This window comes from Coregonus lavaretus, assembly GCF_964263955.1.
Source record: "Coregonus lavaretus genome assembly, chromosome: 1".
Taxonomy (NCBI): Eukaryota; Metazoa; Chordata; class Actinopteri; order Salmoniformes; family Salmonidae; genus Coregonus; species Coregonus lavaretus.
Window position 1 is genome coordinate 43,410,941 of NC_139988.1, and position 19,785 is coordinate 43,430,725.

At 40.5% G+C, this 19,785-nt stretch overlaps 1 protein-coding gene across 1 annotated transcript in view; it reads right to left on the reverse strand.

The window, feature by feature from the left end:
- LOC311129322 (protocadherin-15-like) overlaps positions 1-19,785 on the reverse strand; it is a gene marked incomplete at both ends in the record, with an annotated part of 432,090 nt that overhangs the window by 222,224 nt on the left and 190,081 nt on the right. The window contains 5 exons of the mRNA XM_084161599.1: positions 6,982-7,075; positions 10,671-10,750; positions 11,010-11,142; positions 13,815-14,005; positions 18,627-18,776. Of these exons, the coding sequence (XP_084017725.1) occupies positions 6,982-7,075; positions 10,671-10,750; positions 11,010-11,142; positions 13,815-14,005; positions 18,627-18,776 (648 nt within the window). The remainder of the gene's footprint in view (positions 1-6,981; positions 7,076-10,670; positions 10,751-11,009; positions 11,143-13,814; positions 14,006-18,626; positions 18,777-19,785) is intronic.

Consider the following 19,785-nt stretch of genomic DNA (forward strand, 5'->3'; position numbering starts at 1 on the left):
TTCAACATAGAAATGCTACCAAAAATAATTTACTGAAACTTGTTGCAAATGACAAGTTGAGTCACCCATGATTCACCAAATTATATTTTGAAGGAGGAAACAAAGTACTTTAAGCATATGTTTTCATTTCAGTCTCCTCCATCTCCACTAACCGAAGCTAATTGTATGGATTGTTTTTCTATTAATAATGTAAAATTAACAGCTGTACAGAAAGACTCATGTGAAGGCCAAATGACAGAGGAGGAACTTAATGATGTATTTAAAGCCTTTAAGTCCTGGAAAACTCCAGGGCTGGATGGCATACCAGTGGAGGTATACCAAACCTTTTTTGATATACTCAGAGGACCATTATTAGCATGTTTTAACCACTCCTATATAAATGGTAGATTATCAGACACTCAACAAGAAGGTCTGATGTCATTATTACTGAAACATGATCATAGTGGTAAATATAAAGATCCAGTCCATTAAAAAGAATGGAGGCCTCTTACACATAGAATTAAAAAGATATTGTCAGATATTATTCATCCTAATCAGACAGGTTTTTTACATGGATGGTACATTGGAGATAATATAAGAGAAGTACTGGAAACAATAGAACACTATGAAAAATCTGGGAAACCAGGCCTGCTATTCATAGCTAACTTTGAAAAGGCCTTTGATAAAGTACGACTGGCGTTTATATATAAATGCCTGGAATATTTCAATTTTGGAGAATCTCTTATAAAATGGGTTAAAGTTATGTATAGAAACCCTAGCTGTAAAATAGTAAATAATGGCTACTTCTCAGAAAGTGTTAAACTGTCAAGAGGACTAAAACAAGGTTGTCCACTATCGGCTTATTTATTATTGCCATCAATGTTAGCTGTTGAAATCAGATCCAACAATAATATTAAGGGGTTAGAAATCCAGGGCTTAAAAACAAAGGTGTCATTGTACGCTGATTATTCATGTTTTCTTTTAATCCATATTTTGGATCCCTCCGCAGCCTCATAGAGGATCTAGATACTTTTTCTAACCTCTCTGGATTAAAACCAAATTATGCTAAGTGTACTATATTACATATTGGATCACCAAAAAAATACAACTTTTACATTACTGTGGAGTTTACCAATAAAAAGGTCTGAAGGGGATGTGGACATACTCTGCATACATATCCATGAATAAATAAATGATTTCACTCCGATACATTTTAATAGAAAGTTAGCAGTGGTCCTCTGTAGCTCAGCTGGTAGAGCACGGCGCTTATAATGCCAAGGTAGTGGGTTCGATCCCCGGGATCACCCATACACAAAACAAAAATTGTATGCACGCATGACTGTAAGTCGCTTTGGATAAAAGCGTCTGCTAAATGGCATATTATTATTATATTATTAGCAAATATAGATAAGATCTTGCAACCATGGAAAGGAAAATACATGTCTATTTGTGGGAAAATGACTCTGATTAACTTATATCCCTGTTTACCTATTTGCTTATGGTCTTGCCTACACCTTGCAAACTGTTTTTAAATTATATGAGCAAAAAATATTAAATTTTATTTGGAATGGCAAGCCAGACAATATTAAAAGGGCCTATTTATATAATGAATATTAATTCGGAGGGCAGACATGATTAAATATTAAAGCATTACACTACCGGTCAAAAGTTTTAGTACACCTACTCATTCAAGGGTTTTTCTTTATTTGTACTATTTTCTACATTGTATTATTATAGTGAAGACATCACAACTATGAAATAACACATACGGAATCATGCAGTAACCAAAAAAGTGTTAAACAAATATAAATATATTTTATATTTGACATTCTTCAAATAATAATAATATGCCATTTAGCAGACACTTTTATCCAAAGCGACTTACAGTCATGTGTGCATACATTTTTACATATGGGTGGTCCCGGGGATCGAACCCACTACCCTGGCATTACAAGCGCCATGCTCTACCAATTGAGCTACAGAAGCAAATCGCCACCCTTTGCCTTGATGATAGCTTTGCACACTCTTGGCATTCTCTCAACCAGATTCACGAGGTAGTGACCTGGAATGCATTCAATTAACAGGTGTATGTTGTTAAAAGTTAATTTGTGGAATTTCTTTATTTCTTAATGCCATTGAGCCAATCAGTTGTGTTGTGACAAAGTAGTGGCGTATACAGAAGATAGCCCTATTTGGTAAAAGACCAAGTCCATATTATGGCAAGAACAGCTCAAATAAGCAAAGAGAAACGACAGTCCATCATTAATTTAAGACATGAAGGTCAGTCAATATGGAAAGTTTCAAGAACATTGAAAGTTTCTTCAAGTGCAGTTGCAAAAACCATCAAGCGCTATGATGAAACTGGCTCTCATGAGGACCGCCACAGGAAAGGAAGACCCAGAGTTACCTCTGCTGCAGAGGATAAGTTCATTAGTTATCAACCTCAGAAATTGCAGCCTAAATAAAGTTCAAGTAACAGACACATCTCAACATCAACTGTGCAGAGGAGACTGTGTGAATGAGGCCTTCATGGTCGAATTGCTGCAAAGAAACCACTACTAAAGGACACAAATAATAAGAAGAGACTTGCTTGGGCCAAGAAACACAAGCAATGAACATTAGACTGGTGGAAATTTGTCCTTGGTCTGGAGTCCAAATTTGAGATTTTTGGTTCCAACCGCAATGTCTTTGTGAGACGCGGTGTGGGTGAACGGATGATCTCTGCATGTGTATTTCCCACAGTAAAGCATGGAGGAGGAGGTGTTATGGTGCATTGCTGGTGACACTGTCTGTGATTTCAAGGCACACTTAACAAGCATGCCTACCACAGCATTCTGCAGCAATACCCCATCCCATCTGGTTTGGGCTTAGTGGGACTATCATTTGTTTTTCAATGGGACAATGACCCAACACACCTCCAGGCTGTGTAAGGGCTATTTTACCAAGAAGGAGAGTGATGCATCAGAATCGAACCCACAACCCTGGCGTTGCAAATGCCATGCTGTACCAACTGAGCTACACGGGACTTGGCTTCCACAATCCCCCGACCTCAACCAAATTGAGATGGTTTGGGATGAGTCGGACCGCAGAGTGAAGAAAAAGCAGCCAAAAAGTGCTCAGCATATGTGGGAACTCCTTAAAGACTGTTGGAAAATCATTCCATGTGAAGCTGGTTGAGAGAATGCCAAGAGTGTGCAAAGCTATCATCAAGGCAAAGGGTGGCTATTTGAAGAATCTCAAATTTAAAATATATTTTGATTTGTTTAACACTTTTTTGGTTACTACATTATTCCATATGTGTTATTTAATAGTTTTGATGTCTTCACTATTATTCTACAATTTAGAAAATAGTAAACATGAAGAAAAACCCTTGAATGAGTAGGTGTTCTCAAACTTTTGACCGGTAGTGTAATGCTTTAATATTTAATCATGTCTGCCCTCCGAATTAATATTCATTATATAAATAGGCCCTTTTAATATTGTCTGGCTTGCCATTCCAAATACAATTTAATATTTTTTGCTCATATAATTTAAAAACAGTTTGCAAGGTGTAGGCAAGACCATAAGCAAATAGGTAAACAGGGATATAAGTTAATCAGAGTCATTTTCCCACAAATAAAAAGTTACACTTAAATCGGAACTGGTTCTCCAGCAACTTAGTAAGAATGTCTCACCCCATGTTCAAGAATGGCCTTTTTCCCTTTATTCAGATTACAACCTCTCACTTTCGGTTATCTGAAAATGAAATAATCTCCAAAATAAACTATTTTTAAAACAAGCCATAAAAAGTTGGTTGCAATTTCAGTGTAATCCACCAGAAAAGACAGAACAAATAATACAACAAATATTGTGGTTAAACTCAAATAAACAAATTGATGAAAAAACAATATTTTTCGATAACATAAAAAAATAATTGTGTAATCTTTGTAAATGATATCATAAATAGGACTAGTGGAGTTATGTCACACATGCAGCTAACTAAAATATATGGAAATGTCTGCTTTACCCAAAATGACAACCAACTAATTGCATCATTACCACACAAATGGAAGAGGCAAGTGGAGGGGTGATGATCAGTCTATAATTTTAATGGTAGGTTTATTTGAACAGTGAGAGACAGAATAACAACAAAAAAATCCAGAAAAACGCATGTAAAAAATGTTATAAATTGATTTGCATTTTAATGAGGGAAATAATTATTTGACCCCTCTGCAAAACATTACTTCGTACTTGCTGGCAAAACCCTTGTTGGCAATCACAGAGGTCAGACGTTTCTTGTAGTTGGCCACCAGGTTTGCACACATCTCAGGAGGGATTTTTTTCCACTCCTCTTTGCAGATCTTCTCCAAGTCATTAAGGTTTCGAGGCTGACATTTGGCAACTCGACCCTTCAGCTCCCTCCACATATTTTCTATGGGATTAAGGTCTGGAGACTGGCTAGGCCACTCCAGGACCTTAATGTACTTCTTCTTGAGCCACTCTTTTGTTGCCTTGGCCGTGTGTTTTGGGTCATTGTCATGCTGGAATACCCATCCACGACCCATTTTCAATGCCCTGGCTGAGGGAAGGAGGTTCTCACCCATGGCCCCGTCCATCGTCCCTTTGATGCGGTGAAGTCCTGTCCCCTTAGCAGAAAAACACCCCCAAAGCATAATGTTTCCACCTCCATGTTTGACGGTGGGGATGGTGTTCTTGGGGTCATAGGCAGCATTCCTCCTCCTCCAAACACGGCGAGTTGAGTTGATGCCAAATAGCTCAATTTTGGTCTCATCTGACCACAACACTTTCACCCAGTTCTCCTCTGAATCATTCAGATGTTCATTGGCAAACTTCAGACGGGCCTGTATATGTGCTTTCTTGAGCAGGGGGACCTTGCAGGTGCTGCAGGATTTTAGTCCTTCACGGCATAGTGTGTTATCAATTGTTTTCTCGGTGAGTATGGTCCTAACTGCCTTGAGATCATTGACAAGATCCTCCCGTGTAGTTCTGGACTGATTCCTCACTGTTCTCATGATCATTGCAACTCCACGAGGTGAGATCTTGCACTGAGCCCCAGGCAGAGGAAGATTGACCGTTCTTTTGTGTTTCTTCCATTCGCGAATAATCGCAGCAACTGTTGTCACCTTCTCACCAAGCATTTTTGACATGCGTTTTTCTGGATTTTTTGTTGTTGTTATTCTGTATCTCACTGTTCAAATAAACCTACCATTAAAATTATAGTCTGATAATTTCTTTGTCAGTGGGCAAACGTACAAAATCAGCAGGGGATCAAATACTTTTTTCCCCTCACTGTATGTATGTGTATGTATATTTATGTATATGTGGTTATGTATGTATTTGTAGGTATATATATTTACAAAATATATATATATTTGCAAAAAATAGATATATATATATTTACAAAAAATATATATGGGGAATTGGAAATGATACAGACAATTACATTGATGGAAGCTACAATCTATCGGCAATATTAAAGCTGATCTACCCCTTAAAAAATATTTTTTGTAATATTACTTTAGTGCCTTATTGCAATTAGGACGCATGTTCTGGAATATTTGTATTCTATACAGGCTTCCTTCTTTTCACTATGTCATTTATGTTAGTATTGTAGAATAACTACAATGTTGTTGATCCATCCTCAGTTTTGTCCTATCACAGCCATTAAACTCTGTAACCGTTTTGAAATCACCATTGGCCTCATGGTAAAAAATCCCTGAGTGGTTTCTTTCTTCTCCAGCAACTGAGTTAGGAACGACACCTGTATCTTTGTTTTCTGCTTTGAGACAAGCATGGAGACTCGTTTTGATAATCAATCTCAGATGTTGGTATTCACTGGATCTCCATTTAGACATTTGGTTACAATTACTGGGAAAAAGTTAGCTAAGTTTAGGTGTGCTCATCACCATATTTAGTCTAGTTTGCTCATCTAGCACTGATCAGAACATTTTGATAGCATGTTATGATAACAAGTGGATATTTTTGTATGTTCACTCGCGTAGTAGGCATAGCCCACTCCCAACCAAAAGCTGATGACTTGTCTGATAGCGTAGTCAATCAATGTGGTTTTGTTTAACTGAATCTCTGTCTGTATATTTGGTTAATTGATCTCTGGCTGGGCAAATAAGTGGAAGTGATAGCTCATCTACAGTATTTGCTGACTCATCTATCATTGATCAGAAACACAACATCAAGTGTAGGCCTAGTCTATTATTTGCTATTGACTCGCACATATGCAATTTATAAAGCCTGCAGAGGTTGTGAAATATGAACCCGAGACTCACATGCTTTTGAAAATATAGATTGCTATTTTTTTCTATGGGTATCAAAAGGGTTATTCAGCTGTCCCCATAGGATAACTATTTTTGGATCCAGGTAGAACTTGTTTGGGTCCAATGTAGAACCCTCTGTCTAAAGGGTTCTCGAGTGGCGCAGCAGTCTAAGGCACTGCATCTCAGTGCTAGAGGCTTCACTACAGACCCTGGTTTGATTCCAGGCTGTATCACAATCCGGCAATGATTGGGAGTCCCATAGGGTGGCGCACAATTGTCCCAGCATCGTCTGGGTTTGGCCAGGGTAGGCCGTCATTGTAAATAAGAATTTGTTCTTAACGGACTTGCCTAGTTTAAAATAAATAAAGGGTTTTACATGGAACCAAAAAGGGTTCTTCAAAAGTTTATCCTATGGGGACAGCCGAAGAACCCTTTAAGGTAGCACCTTGTTTTCTAAGAGTGTACGCCTGCTCTCTAATAAGTGTAGAATTTATGCCCAGGCATAGCTCATAGAAGGGCTTATGCCCAGGTGGCGCAACAGGTCAAATGTTTTGGTCCTGCTTAGAGCGCATTTTACGACCAACTGGTGCAATCGGCCCCTGTGTCCTGACTGTGACCTTTGTATAAATCATACAAAGTCAGGCCTGCACAGAGATTGTGCATTGATGTCAATCAATCAAACCATCCATCCATCCATCAATCAATTCCCACTCTGAAAAAAATGTCTCACCCCTCCTGGGTTGCCATCAGAGGCAGTGACAATGAGACGGTACTGGTCAGTGGTCTCCCTGTCCAGGGGCTTTCCCAGAAGCAGCAGGCCTATCCTGTAGAGGGAGAGACAACAACACACCACACAGCAGCATTAGTACACAGCAAAATCCATACTGTACTACATCCATCAAGGACTTAATCTCCATTTAGACAGAATCTGGGGATTCTAATCTGATAACTCACTTTCCTGTCACTGTCCTCGTTGGTTCCCTACCCAGTGATTCTGCAATGACTGGATAAGCTGCATTTTAGTATAAGTCCACAAGTCCCTCTAGTGAGCTAAACTTTCCATCATATTGCAGGGAATTATCTAATACTTTCACATCAGCGAGGGGCAGTGAACATGAGTAAAGGCATGGGTGTGGGTTATAAATTGAAAACCGTCTCTTTACAGTCTAGACTCTATACTGAGAAACACACACAAGTCCCTGTAATACCTAGATATGACTTATCAAGGGAATACCAAAGGTACAGAATACAATAGCGTTCAAGACCAACACCAGGGACGGCCTGTTCAATAGGGCGATATGGGCGACGCACTGCCAAACGGGAAAAGGAAGGGATTTTTTTTCTAATCAATTATATCACGGCAACAGTAGTTATCAGTGTTCACGTCTGATCTGCCAGCCACTAAATGTCAAATCAGGCTAAAGTCGTGCTTCAAATGGCCCCGCCCGTTTTTGGGGCGATTTCAGTCAAGTTGAAAATCGCCCAGAAGTCTCTCATAGCCTGTCATGTAAAATCTATTTTTTTTCAAATTTCAAAGCTTTCAATACATTCTCTATGGGTGTCTGTGGGCTTGCACTTACGCGCTTTCGTCATACGTGACGTAACCATGAACGTAACTAAGACAATAGCGGCTAGCAGCGTCTCTGTTGCGACCTGCAGTGTGGCGTTATTTTATGTTTTTAATTTGTAGACTTAGTTTACAAACATTCTGCCAACCATGGATTTCCAGTGGTTGGTTTTGGACTGATCTTGTTGATCGTGTACATACCCGCTACGAACGGACTAAATAATGAAAACGCTGCTGGCAGCGGAATCCCAATACAGCTGGGAGACTTGGCTGGATGACAGAGTCCCGGACAGAGAAGTGGAGCCGGCCGGCTTCACCCTGGTCAGAGCGGACCGCGATCCTGGTAAGAGAGCGACTCTGTACCCCGACATTGAACTGCTTTCTGTGTCATTGCGACCTTACTATCTGCCCCGTGAGTTCCCCCAATTGTTTGTTACCATTGTGTACTGTTGATAATCACAAGTTTACTGGAGAACTGAGACCAAGTAGAGACTTTGGACAGGGTGGATATGGTATAATAAAGGCAGTTTATTCAGAGGTAAAGATATCTGGAATCGCGTGCACGGACTCGTTCGTCAAACTCTTAGGGAGAAGAGAGCCCCGAAAACATTGTGTGCAGACATTTTATACAATAAATGATGTAGGTTGAATCTAGTAGTTCTGATCTTCTGATTGGTCCTGATGAGTTGGGCGAGGTCCCCTCCACTGTTGCATTGGCTCTGAGTCGGGTTCTCTGTCTTCAAATGTTCAGCCTAAAGAGAGGGGATTTTTGTGTGTGTGTGTGTGTGTGTTTAACAGTGATGATGATGTGTGTGTGTGTGTGTTATCAGTGATGATGTGTGTGTGTGTGTGTGTGTGTGTGTGTGTCCTCAGAGCAAGAACTCGTGAGTTGGAAGAACTGAGAGACCTATGGCGTGGGTGTTGTCCTTGGCCACCTGCTGACAAGGCTGACAAGATAGGACTCTTTTGTCCATTGTTATAGGATAGGAACAGCATTGATTGAAAACAAACGCCCAACACAAAATGGGTCATGCACAAGATTTTAGTCAGACCAAGCTATAACATTATATATTTACTACGACAGTACATTCAACCAAAAGCTAATATAACAAAGGCATCAGAGATTATTTATAATCTGTCACAGAAACTGGAATCCATCTCCCCAGATCAGTCAATAAATGCTTCTGGTATTGACTTATATGCTGCCCCTGTCTTCATGTTGTTGCTGGACATATCTTTTTTAAAATGTGTATAGGTCACCTAAATCATCAGAAAAATTGCCCCTCCTGAGAATTTTTTCAGGAGCCGCCACTGACCAACACCTAACCTGTTTTGGCTTTACAGAAAGGAACACAAAAGATAAATCCTCTTTAAAATTATAAGAGTCCTTGGTGACTCGTTTCTTTCATAATGAGGCAGAATCCTTAATTTACAGAGATCTGTTGCAGTTTACTGTTTACAGGCAGCGCTGTGAAGTGGAGCGAGACAGAGAGACAGAGAGCGATAGCAGTGAACTGAACTGACGCCATATCTCGCACATTCATCAAGCATACATTACCAGTTAATTATCCTTTGATTCATCACACGCTCTCAGCACCTGGTTAGGGGAATACAGTAGGGTACTTTTACATTAAAGCTGCTTAGGGCTGCTAATGTTATGTACAACGATTCTAGCTCTTCAAAAGACACATTAGGATATGTGCTTGTTTTAGGAATATGTCAATCATATCTGCTCGAGGAGAGATTACTGTACCAACAACAGATGTCTCAGAGTTGTGGAGATAGTGTCATCATCTTTTCTTATTGCTGCCACCACAGTGCCTCCATACAAACAACCGTTCCAGCATTGAGACAGAATAAGATTAAACAAACAAAAACTAAAGAGGTGGAAACAATGCCTAAAAAGCCCTCCTGGCACAGCTGGTAGAGCAGCAAGGAAGCTTTAATCAATTCGAGAAAAATATGGCTGACATTGTGCCTTGTTTACAGTCTCCCCACATCTCCTTGCCGCGGTGCCATCGCACAGGATGCCTCCCTCCGTATTTTCTTGTTTATTTAAGGGACAGTAAACAGCACTCACCGAGTAAACATTTCATGGTGTTTCTCCTCTCCTCCCCCCTCCATCCCTCTCTCACTCTACCCCCTCTGCCTCCTCTCCCATCCCTTGCTCTGACAGGTTGTATTGGCAGAGGGTGGCTGATGACGATTTTCATAATCTTTCTGGTTGTTTGAAGCCTATCCCCCTTCTCCACCTCCTCATCCCCTCCTTCTTTTCTTTGTCATGCAGTGGGCCATGTAACAACTCAGTGGGGCTGAGGGCAGAGGGCGGTCTGTGCTTTCCAGGCCATAGGGGAGGATGATGTAGAGGACTTCCATTAGCTCATAAAGCTATGTTTTCTAAACATGGATGGTATATATACAGTTCACCTGGGTGGTTTTGTTCTGTTCTCAATATATTTAATCCTGCCATCACTCTTTATTCACTCAGATGTTGTCTTAACATATTTTTGTAACCACAAGTTTCACTGTAAAGTTTTAAAGCTGATCTGCATCCATTTTACGTAAAGCAGCTATTCAAAAGTCATAATTCAAGTCAAATCCAAAAAGGTATCTACAGAACACTGTCAGCCTCGAGGAGCGATGTGAATGTCCTGAATATTGCCCATGTCCAAACGTAAGAAGTTAAATTAATTGTACAGGCCATTAAAATGTTCCTTCTAGACAAAAGACTCTTGTTAGGATAATTCGGCCTCATTTTGTGAATAGTTTCTTTAAAAAATGTGCACATTTTCAGTACTCGTACTAACCATTTTCATATTTCTCATTATCATCCATCCATCCATCCATCTTACGTTTTAGAGAGGTTGAAGACTTGCTGAATATCCCCACTCAAAATCTGGTACGTGATTGGGTCATTCTCTCTGTCTGTGGCCTATGAAAAACAACAAGAACAAACAATAAAAATCTATCAATAGTTTACTTACACTGCCTGACATCTGATTTGAACACATCAATGCTTAAAATCTATTATATCAAATCTGATCATCCATACTGGCTGGTTTAGTAATTGTTGTTTGCTAAACTCAACACCCAAACACTTCCATGACCTTTTCTTGAGTAATCAAACTGCCCTCTCCTGACCTCCATCGATCTGGTTGTGTGACCTTTGACCCCTGTTGTGTGTCTCTCACCTGTAGGTTGAGCAGAATGGCTCCTATCCTCATGGCCTCGCTGACCTCTAGGTCGTAGGTGAAAAGGGGGAAGCGTGGGGGGCTCTGGTTGTTGGGGGGCAGCACCTCGATGTACACCGTGGTGATAGAACTCCTGTAGGGTTGGAGGACAATGTGAGAGGGGAAGGAAAGGTAATATTTACAATATACAATATACAAACGATATACAAACAATACAACAACATTCTTTGCACAGTTGCATTCACATCCAGTAATAGTACAGTGGTGGTTCGTCAGGGTGTTGGAGGTTGTCATGAGTTTCCTGGCTTCCCACAAGGACATCATGCTTAAAGAGGTTTGAAGAAGATAGGTGGATAAGTCAATTGGCAGCCTGCATGTGAAGAGTTTCGTTGCAAACGCTATATCCACCAATTTATCACATTTGTATTTTTTTCACACCAACGAACTTGAAACTCTCGACCTGCTCCACTACAGCCCCATAGATGTGAATGGGGCCTGTTCGGCCCTCCTTTTCCTGTAGTCCACGATCAGCTCCTTTGTCTTGCTCACGTTGAGGGAGAGGTTGTTGTCCTGGCACCACACTACCAGGTCTCTGACCTCCTCCCTATAGCCTGTCTCATTGTTGTCGGTGATCAGGCCTACCACTGTTGTGTTGTCAGCAAACTTAATGATGGTGTTGGAGTTGAGCTTGGCCATGCAGTCGTGGGTAAACAGCCGTTGTGGTAGGATTCAATCTTAGTCCTGTATTGACTCTTTGCCTGTTTGATGGTCCATCTGAGGGCATAGCGGGATTTCTTATAAGCGTCCGGATTAGTGTCCCGCTCCTTGAAAGTGGCAGCTGTACCCTTTAGCTCGGTGCAGCTATTGTCTTTAATCCATGGCTTCTGGTTGGGATATGTATTGTATGTACGTTCACTGTGGGGACGATGTCGTCGATGCACTTATTGATGAAGCCAGAGACTGAGGTGGTATAATCCTCAATGCCATTGGATGAATCCAGGAACATATTCCAGTCTGTGCTAGCAAAACAGTCCTGTAGCGTAGCATCCACGTCATCTGACCACTTCCATATTGAGCGAGTCACTGGTACTTCCTGCTTTAGTTTTTGCTTGTAAGCAGGAATCAGGAAGAATTATTGTCAGATTTTCCAAATGGAGGGCGAGGGAGAACTTTGTATGTGTCTCTGTGTGTGGAGTAAAGGTGGTCTAGAGTTTTTTTCCTCTGGTTGCACTTGACATGCTGGTAGAAATGAGGTGAAATGGATTTAAGTTTGCCTGCATTAAAGTCCCCGGCCACTAGGAGCGCCGCTTCTGGATGAGCATGTTCTTGTTTGCTTATGGCCTTCTACAGTTCATTGAGTGTGGTCTTAGTGCCAGCATCGGTTTGTGGTGGTAAATAGACGGCTACGAAAAATATAGATGAAAAATATCTTGGTAGATAGTGTGGTCTACAGCTTATCATGAGGTACTCTACCTCAGGCGAGCAATACCTCGAGACTTTCTTAATATTAGACATCGCGCACCAGCTGTTATTGACAAATAGACATACACCACCACCCCTCGTCTTACCGTACGTAGCTGTTCTGTCCTGCCGATGCACGGAAAACCCAGTCAACTGTATATTATCTGTGTCGTCGTTCAGCCACGACTCGTGAAACATAAGATATTACAGTTTTTTATGTCCCGTTCGTAGGATAGTCTCGAACGGAGCTCATGCAGTTTATTCTCCTGTGATTGCACGTTGGCCAATAGAACAGATGGTAGAGGCGGTTTACCCACTCGCTGGCAAATTCTCACAAGTCACCCGGACCTGTGCCCCCTGTATCTCCATCTTTTCTTCATGCGAATGACGGGGATTTGGGCCTGGTCCTGGGGGAAACAGTATATCCTTCGCGTCAGACTCATTAAAGAAAAATTCTTCATCCAGTTCGAGGTGAGTAATCGCTGTTCTGATATCCTGAAGCGCATTTCAGTCATAAGAGATGGTAGCAGCAACATTATGTACAAAATAAGTTACAGACAAAGCGAAAAAACACACAAAATAGCACAATTGGTTAGGAGCCCATAAAACAGCAACCATCCCCTCCGGCGCCATTATCACAAAAAATAAATAATAATAATAATAATAATTTGAATTTAATAGACCTACAAGTAACTGTACAGTATGAATAAACAATCAAATGGAACAATGACTGAATGAGATGGCTAAATAAATGTATGAAAGCCAGACTGAATTACGGAATACTTGAGTACATGATTAAAGGTGCAATATGCAGAAATCACTCAGCCATTTCCTGGTTTCTAAAATTCTAATAGTTCGCCTAATTTCTGTTTCTGTGACAAAACAAGCAATGCATAGTGTAGAGAATCATTGTACAATCTAAACCACTGTGAAATATATTTTAAATAACCAAAAATATTGTATTTTCAGGAGTTTGAAGCATAGAAATAGTGCACATAGAACATATCTACCGCATCTTAGACTTGCTTTCAATGAGAATGACAGATCTATAACTCAGATTTCTATGTGCATTTGGTTGGATCCCACAAAATGTTACATATTGCAACTTTAACTGAACAAGTATGAAAAATGAAAAACTGAGTCAGAAACTTAGGTCTGAATCCTTACTTGGAAAACAAGATTTTACCTCAAACATCACCTAACTCATGCATGGATATTAATGAGGATATACCCAAGGGATACAGTCCTTTTAATAAACACATTAATAAATGAAAGGTGTGATTGAGCAAATGAAAGGCTAAAAGAACAAATAGAAGAAAAGATGAATGGATTAAATTACTGTACCTTCTCTGGATCTCTGGTGCGTTGTCGGCGGCCTTCACTGTGAGGTCATAATGGCCCACGCTAAGGGCTATCCCAGGCGCGATGGTGATTTGTCCAGTGCGGTTATTAATGATGAAATCACCTTGTGCTCCGGCAAGGATCTCATAGGTCACCAGACCGTTTAATCCCTCATCAGCATCCAATGCTGTTAGCTGAGAGAGAGAGAGAGAGAGAGTCTTTGAGAGAGGAAGAATTCAGTGTTTCAGCGCATCTAGGCAGGGTGTGGAGGGCCCTAAAATCAACTTTCAAAGCCGTAATTTTTTTTATTTGACTAGGCAAGTCATTTAAGAACAAATTCTTATTTACAATGATGGCCTAACCTGTCCAAACCCTCACAACGCTGGGCCAATTGTGCGCCGCCCTATGGGACTCCAGATCACGGACAGTTGTGATACAGCCTGGGATCGAACCCGGGTCTGTAGTAACGCCTCTAGCACTGCAATGCAGTGCCTTAGACAGCTGCGCCACTCAATTAACCTCCAATTTACTGAACTAAGTTGAAAATGTTTGTAGGCAGGGGGGCAATAGTGATTTGTGGGAGGTTCCCACCTGTCTTTGTAATGGTGGAGGAAACACTGAAATCTATTTCAGTAAAATGTTTATACCTTTTAAACACATGACCCGTGTTTTGTGTAAAGGGCAGGCATATGATTTGAGTGACATTTACCAGACGGTGCTCTTGTAAGCTGTGTATAATGTTTACAGAACTACTGACCTTTTGCAACTGCTACAGTAAACAACTTATCCTCCCTCCTAAAATATTGATGCAAAATGAGTGACCTTTATGAATCTATGATTTTTAGGTTTTTAGACATTTTTGCAAATATATTTAAAATAAAAAACATGAGTACCTTATTTACATAAGTACTCAGACCCTTTGCTTGGAGACACGAAATTGAGCTCTGGTACATCCTATTTCCATTAATCATCCTTGAGATGTTTCTACAACTTGATTGGAGTCCACCTGTGGTAAATTAAATTGATTGGACATGATTTGGAAAGACACACCAGTCTACATAAGGTCCCACAGTTGACACAGTGCATGTCAGAGCAAAAAACAAGCCATGAGGTCGAAGGAAGTTACCGTATAGCTCCGAGACAGGATTTTCTCCCGATTGCTCAGTTTGGCAGGGCAGCCAGCTCTAGGAAGAGTCTTGGTGGTTCCAAACTTCTCCCATTTAAGAAAGATGGAGGCCACTGTGTTCTTGGAATCCTTCAATGCTGCAGCAATTTTTTGGTACCCTTTCAGATCTGTATTTTTTGGTACCCTTCCAGATCTGTACCTCCACACAATCCTGTCTCGGAGCTCTACGGACAATTCCTTCAACCTCACGGATTGGTTTTAGCTCTGACATGCACTGTCAACTCTGGGACCTTATATAAACAGGTGTGTGCCTTATCAAATCATGTCAAATTAATTGAATTTACCACAGGAGGACTCCAATCAAGTTGTAGAAACATCTCAAGGATGATCAATGGAAACAGGATGCACCTGAGCTTAATTTCGAGTCTCATAGCAAAGGGTCTAAGTACTTACAGTTGAAGTCGGAAGTTTACATATACCTTAGCCAAATACATTTAAACTCAGTTTTTCACAATTCCTGACATTTAATCCTAGTAAAAATTCCCTGTTTTAGGTCAGTTAGGATCACCACTTTATTTTAAGAATGTGAAATGTCAGAATAATAGTAGAGAGAATGATTTATTTATTTCATCACATTCCCAGTGGGTCAGAAGTTTACATACACTCAATTAGTATTTGGTAGCATTGCCTTTAAATTGTTTAACTTGGGTCAAACGTTTCGGGTAGCCTTCCACAAGCTTCCCACAATAAGTTGGGTGAATTTTGGCCCATTCCTCCTGACAGAGCTGATGTTGCTGAGTCAGGTTTGTAGGCCTCCTTGCTCACACACGCTTTTTCAGTTCTGCCCACACATTTTCTATAGCATTGAGGTCAGGGCTTTGTGATGGCCACTCCATTACCTTGACTTTGTTGTCCTTAAGCCATTTTGCCACAACTTTGGAAATATGCTTGGGGTCATTGTCCATTTGGATGACCCATTTGTAACCAAGCTTCAACTTCCTGACTGATGTCTTGAGATGTTGCTTCAATATATCCACATAATTTTCCTTCCTCATGATGCCATCTATTTTGTGAAGTGCACCAGTCCATCCTGCAGCAAAGCACCCCCACAGCATGATGCTGCCACCGCCGTGCTTCACGGTTGGGATGGTGTTCTTCGGCTTGCAGCCACCCCATTTTTCCTCCAAACAAAATGATGGTCATTATGGCCAAACAGTTCTGTTTTTGTTTCATCAGACCAGAGGACATTTCTCCAAAAAGTATGATCTTTGTCCCCATGTGCAGTTGCAAACCATAGTCTGGCTTTTTTATGGCGGTTTTGGAGCAGTGGCTTCTTCCTTGCTGAGAGGCCTTTCAGGTTATGTCGATATAGGACTCGTTTTACTGTGGATATACAGTGAGGGAAACAAGTATTTGATCCCTTGCTGATTTTGATTGTTTGCCCACTGACAATGAAATGATCAGTCTATAATTTTAATGGTAGGTTTATTTGAAGAGTGAGAGACAGAATAACAACAAAAATCCAGAAAAACGCATGTCAAAAATGTTACAAATTGATTTGCATTTTAATGAGGGAAATACGTATTTATTTGTCAGTGGGCAAACGTACAGAATCAGCAGGGGATCAAATACTTTTTTCCCTCACTGTAGATACTTTTGTACCTGTTTCCTCTAGCATCTTCACAAGGTCCTTTGCTGTTGTTCTGGGATTGATTTGCACTTTTCGCACCAAAGTATGTTCATCTCTAGGAGACAGAATGCATCTCCTTCCTGAGTGGTATGACGGCTGTGTGGTCCCATGGTGTTTATACTTGTGTACTATTGTTTGTACAGATGAACATGGTACCTTCAGGCATTTTGGAAATTGCTCCCAATGATGAACCAGACTTGTGGAGGTCTACAATGTTTTTTCTGAGGTCTTGGCTGATTTCTTTTGATTTTCCGATGATGTCAAACAAAGAGGCACTGAGTTTGAAGGTAGGCCTTGAAATACATCCACAGGTACACCTCCAATTGACTCAAATGATGCCAATTAGCATTATGACATCCTTTTCTGGAATTTCACAAACTGTTTAAAGGCACAGTCAACTTACTGTATGTAAACTTCTGACCCACTGGAATTGTGATACAGTGAATTAAAAGTGAAATAAAATGTCTGTAAACAATTGTGGAAAAATTACTTGTGTTATGCACAAAGTAGATGTCCTAACCGACTTGCCAAAACTATAGTTTGTTAACAAAGAAATTTGTGGAGTTGTTGAAAAACAAGTTTTAATGACTCCAACCTAAGTGTATGTAAACTTCTGACTTCAACTGTATGTAAATACGTTTTTTTTTGATTGTTTGTTTTTTGTAAATGTGCAAAAATTCTAAAAACCTGCTGTCGCTTAGTCATTACTGTGTGTAGATTGATGAGATGTTTATTTTTGTTTATCCATTTTAGAATTAGGCTGTAACGTAACAAAATGTTGAAAAAGTGAATGGGTCTGAATACTTTCCGAATCCACTCTATGTTAAATCTGTACACACCAAAGACATTGATCTTAGAACCATGCTGTCTTATCTCTAAAATTAAACAGCCACCCTTCCCTTCCAGCTAATTAATTTGGACACTCCACCGTTTACAACTCACAGCACCCTTAGCCAGGCTTTATTTTAACGTTAGCTCCATATTTTCAAGGCTTTTCTATGTTAATACATGCTAGGCTAGCCTACTGAACCCTTTTTTCATATAGAGCTGTCATGTCTAAGATACGAAATATCAGCATCGAATAAACCTTCATCCTTAGAGGCCCGGAGAATCATATAAATGGCTTATAAAAACAGGTTAAGCGGTCTTACCGGCCGCCACATGACCGCTGGCCTCATTTCAGCTGGGCTGGGCGGCTGATTTTAAACAGATTAAACTTGACCTTTTATGTGTCTGACATTTTTTTTGTGACTTTGTGCTACGAGACTGTAGATGGGAAATCATGCTCTGCCTACCAAATGAGAGACAAACGCACACTGCTGCTGAACGAACTCCATAAAACCAGATATGTCAACGAGGGGACTTCCTGCTGTAAACAATTTGACTCTAAACACAAGCGCATGCACACACACGCATGTGCGCACACACACACATAAACAAACACCAAACCCAACCCCAAACCTTCAAACCAATCAAACTAGAATCTGAGTCAAAGTAAATAAACTTGGCAATCCATTCAGACATTTTGTAGAGATGACGACAAACCAGAATCTCCTTGGAGATATTTCAGTCAGGAATTTACAGTGACCATTGTTGTTATAGGATAGGAGATTGATTTGGAGTCCTAACTGTTGACCCATGGCAGTGTATTACGTCGAGTCATGTCAATATTGAGCTAATAATATTTTAGTCCTGACCACTGTTGTAAGAAACAAGATTGTTCTTGAGTCATCAGCTCTGATCCAAGAAAGAGTGGATCGTTCTGGGGCTCGGACTGTTTGCAGAAACTGTGCGCGAGAGAGAGAGAGAGAGAGAGGGGGGAGAGATAGTGAGAGATACACAGAGAGGAAGAGAGAGAGGGAAGGGAGAGGGAGAGACACAAAAAGACAGAGAGAGAAAGTGAGAGATAAATAAGGGCGAGGGAGAGACAGAAAGAGAGAAAGAGGAGCGAAAGACAGAGAGAAAGGGGGGCAGGAAGATAGACAGATGTGCTAATTACCTGCAGTACTGTTTCTCCTGGCTGCATGTCAGTGAACACCTCGACAGTGTCGGAGACTTCACCGAAGGTGGGCGTGTTGTCATTGGCGTCAATCACCAGGATGTTGACGGTCACCCACGTGCTCTCCTGTATCCCATCTGATGCCATCATCTATACACAAGATGACAGAGAGAGCAGTACAAAAAATATTTACTCTGATAGCACCAGTTAAACTCAATGAAGTGCAACTTAAGTACTTCAAACAAAACAATACTATTTAAACCCACGTCTGATAATGACATCAGATGTACAGGTAACTGCCAAAATAAGTGGGAGGTTAAGTGCTGAATCGTCGGTGGCATCTCTCTTTACTGCAGTGGGCTAAATCAGGGCCACACAGTGTAATTATTGGTAGTCTTAAACAAATCTACTTTGAAACAAAAGTATACACCTCACACACATGGTTATGTGCTCAAAAAAAGAAGACACCTGTACCATATCAGATATAGAGTTGACATTTTGAGTTTGAATCCTAATATTACACTTTATATACATCACAGAAGACTGAAAAATAACAAAGCTGTTTGACATAGAAACACCAGATTTTCATTGGCTTTTTTGAAATAACCTTTATTAATTATGAAATTTTGAAAAATATTAACATTATTCCACCCATGACGCATAAGGGGGCGCTTTTGGTCTTTGACAGCAAGAAAGGGCTACACAGGAGGAAGATTCCTCTGAGGGCCGTTGATTCTTGGGGAGGACGTTGAAGTAAAACACATGGAGTGAAACACATTAATGTGGTGTAGCGGTCCCCCTGCTTCATTCAGGTACAGATACTGACGTTTCCTCAGGAGGGACGCAAAACTACATCTAATTTTTGACACTTAGAAAGGCACACCCTCACACTCATGAACACACAAACAGACACAAACACACACACAAATGCACACACACACATACATAGACACGTACACATACATACAGAGTAAGCGAGAACAACCAAGAACAAAGGACAAACAAACAAAATAGAACCCTTGAAGCAATAATAAAGAACATTAAAGGTGTGATTTAAATTTAAATGGACCACTTATTATCTTATCCTTGCCTGCTCATGATGATATAACACAATTGCTTGATGCTCAAGAATTGAGAAGTCCGGATCTTTCGAATGACA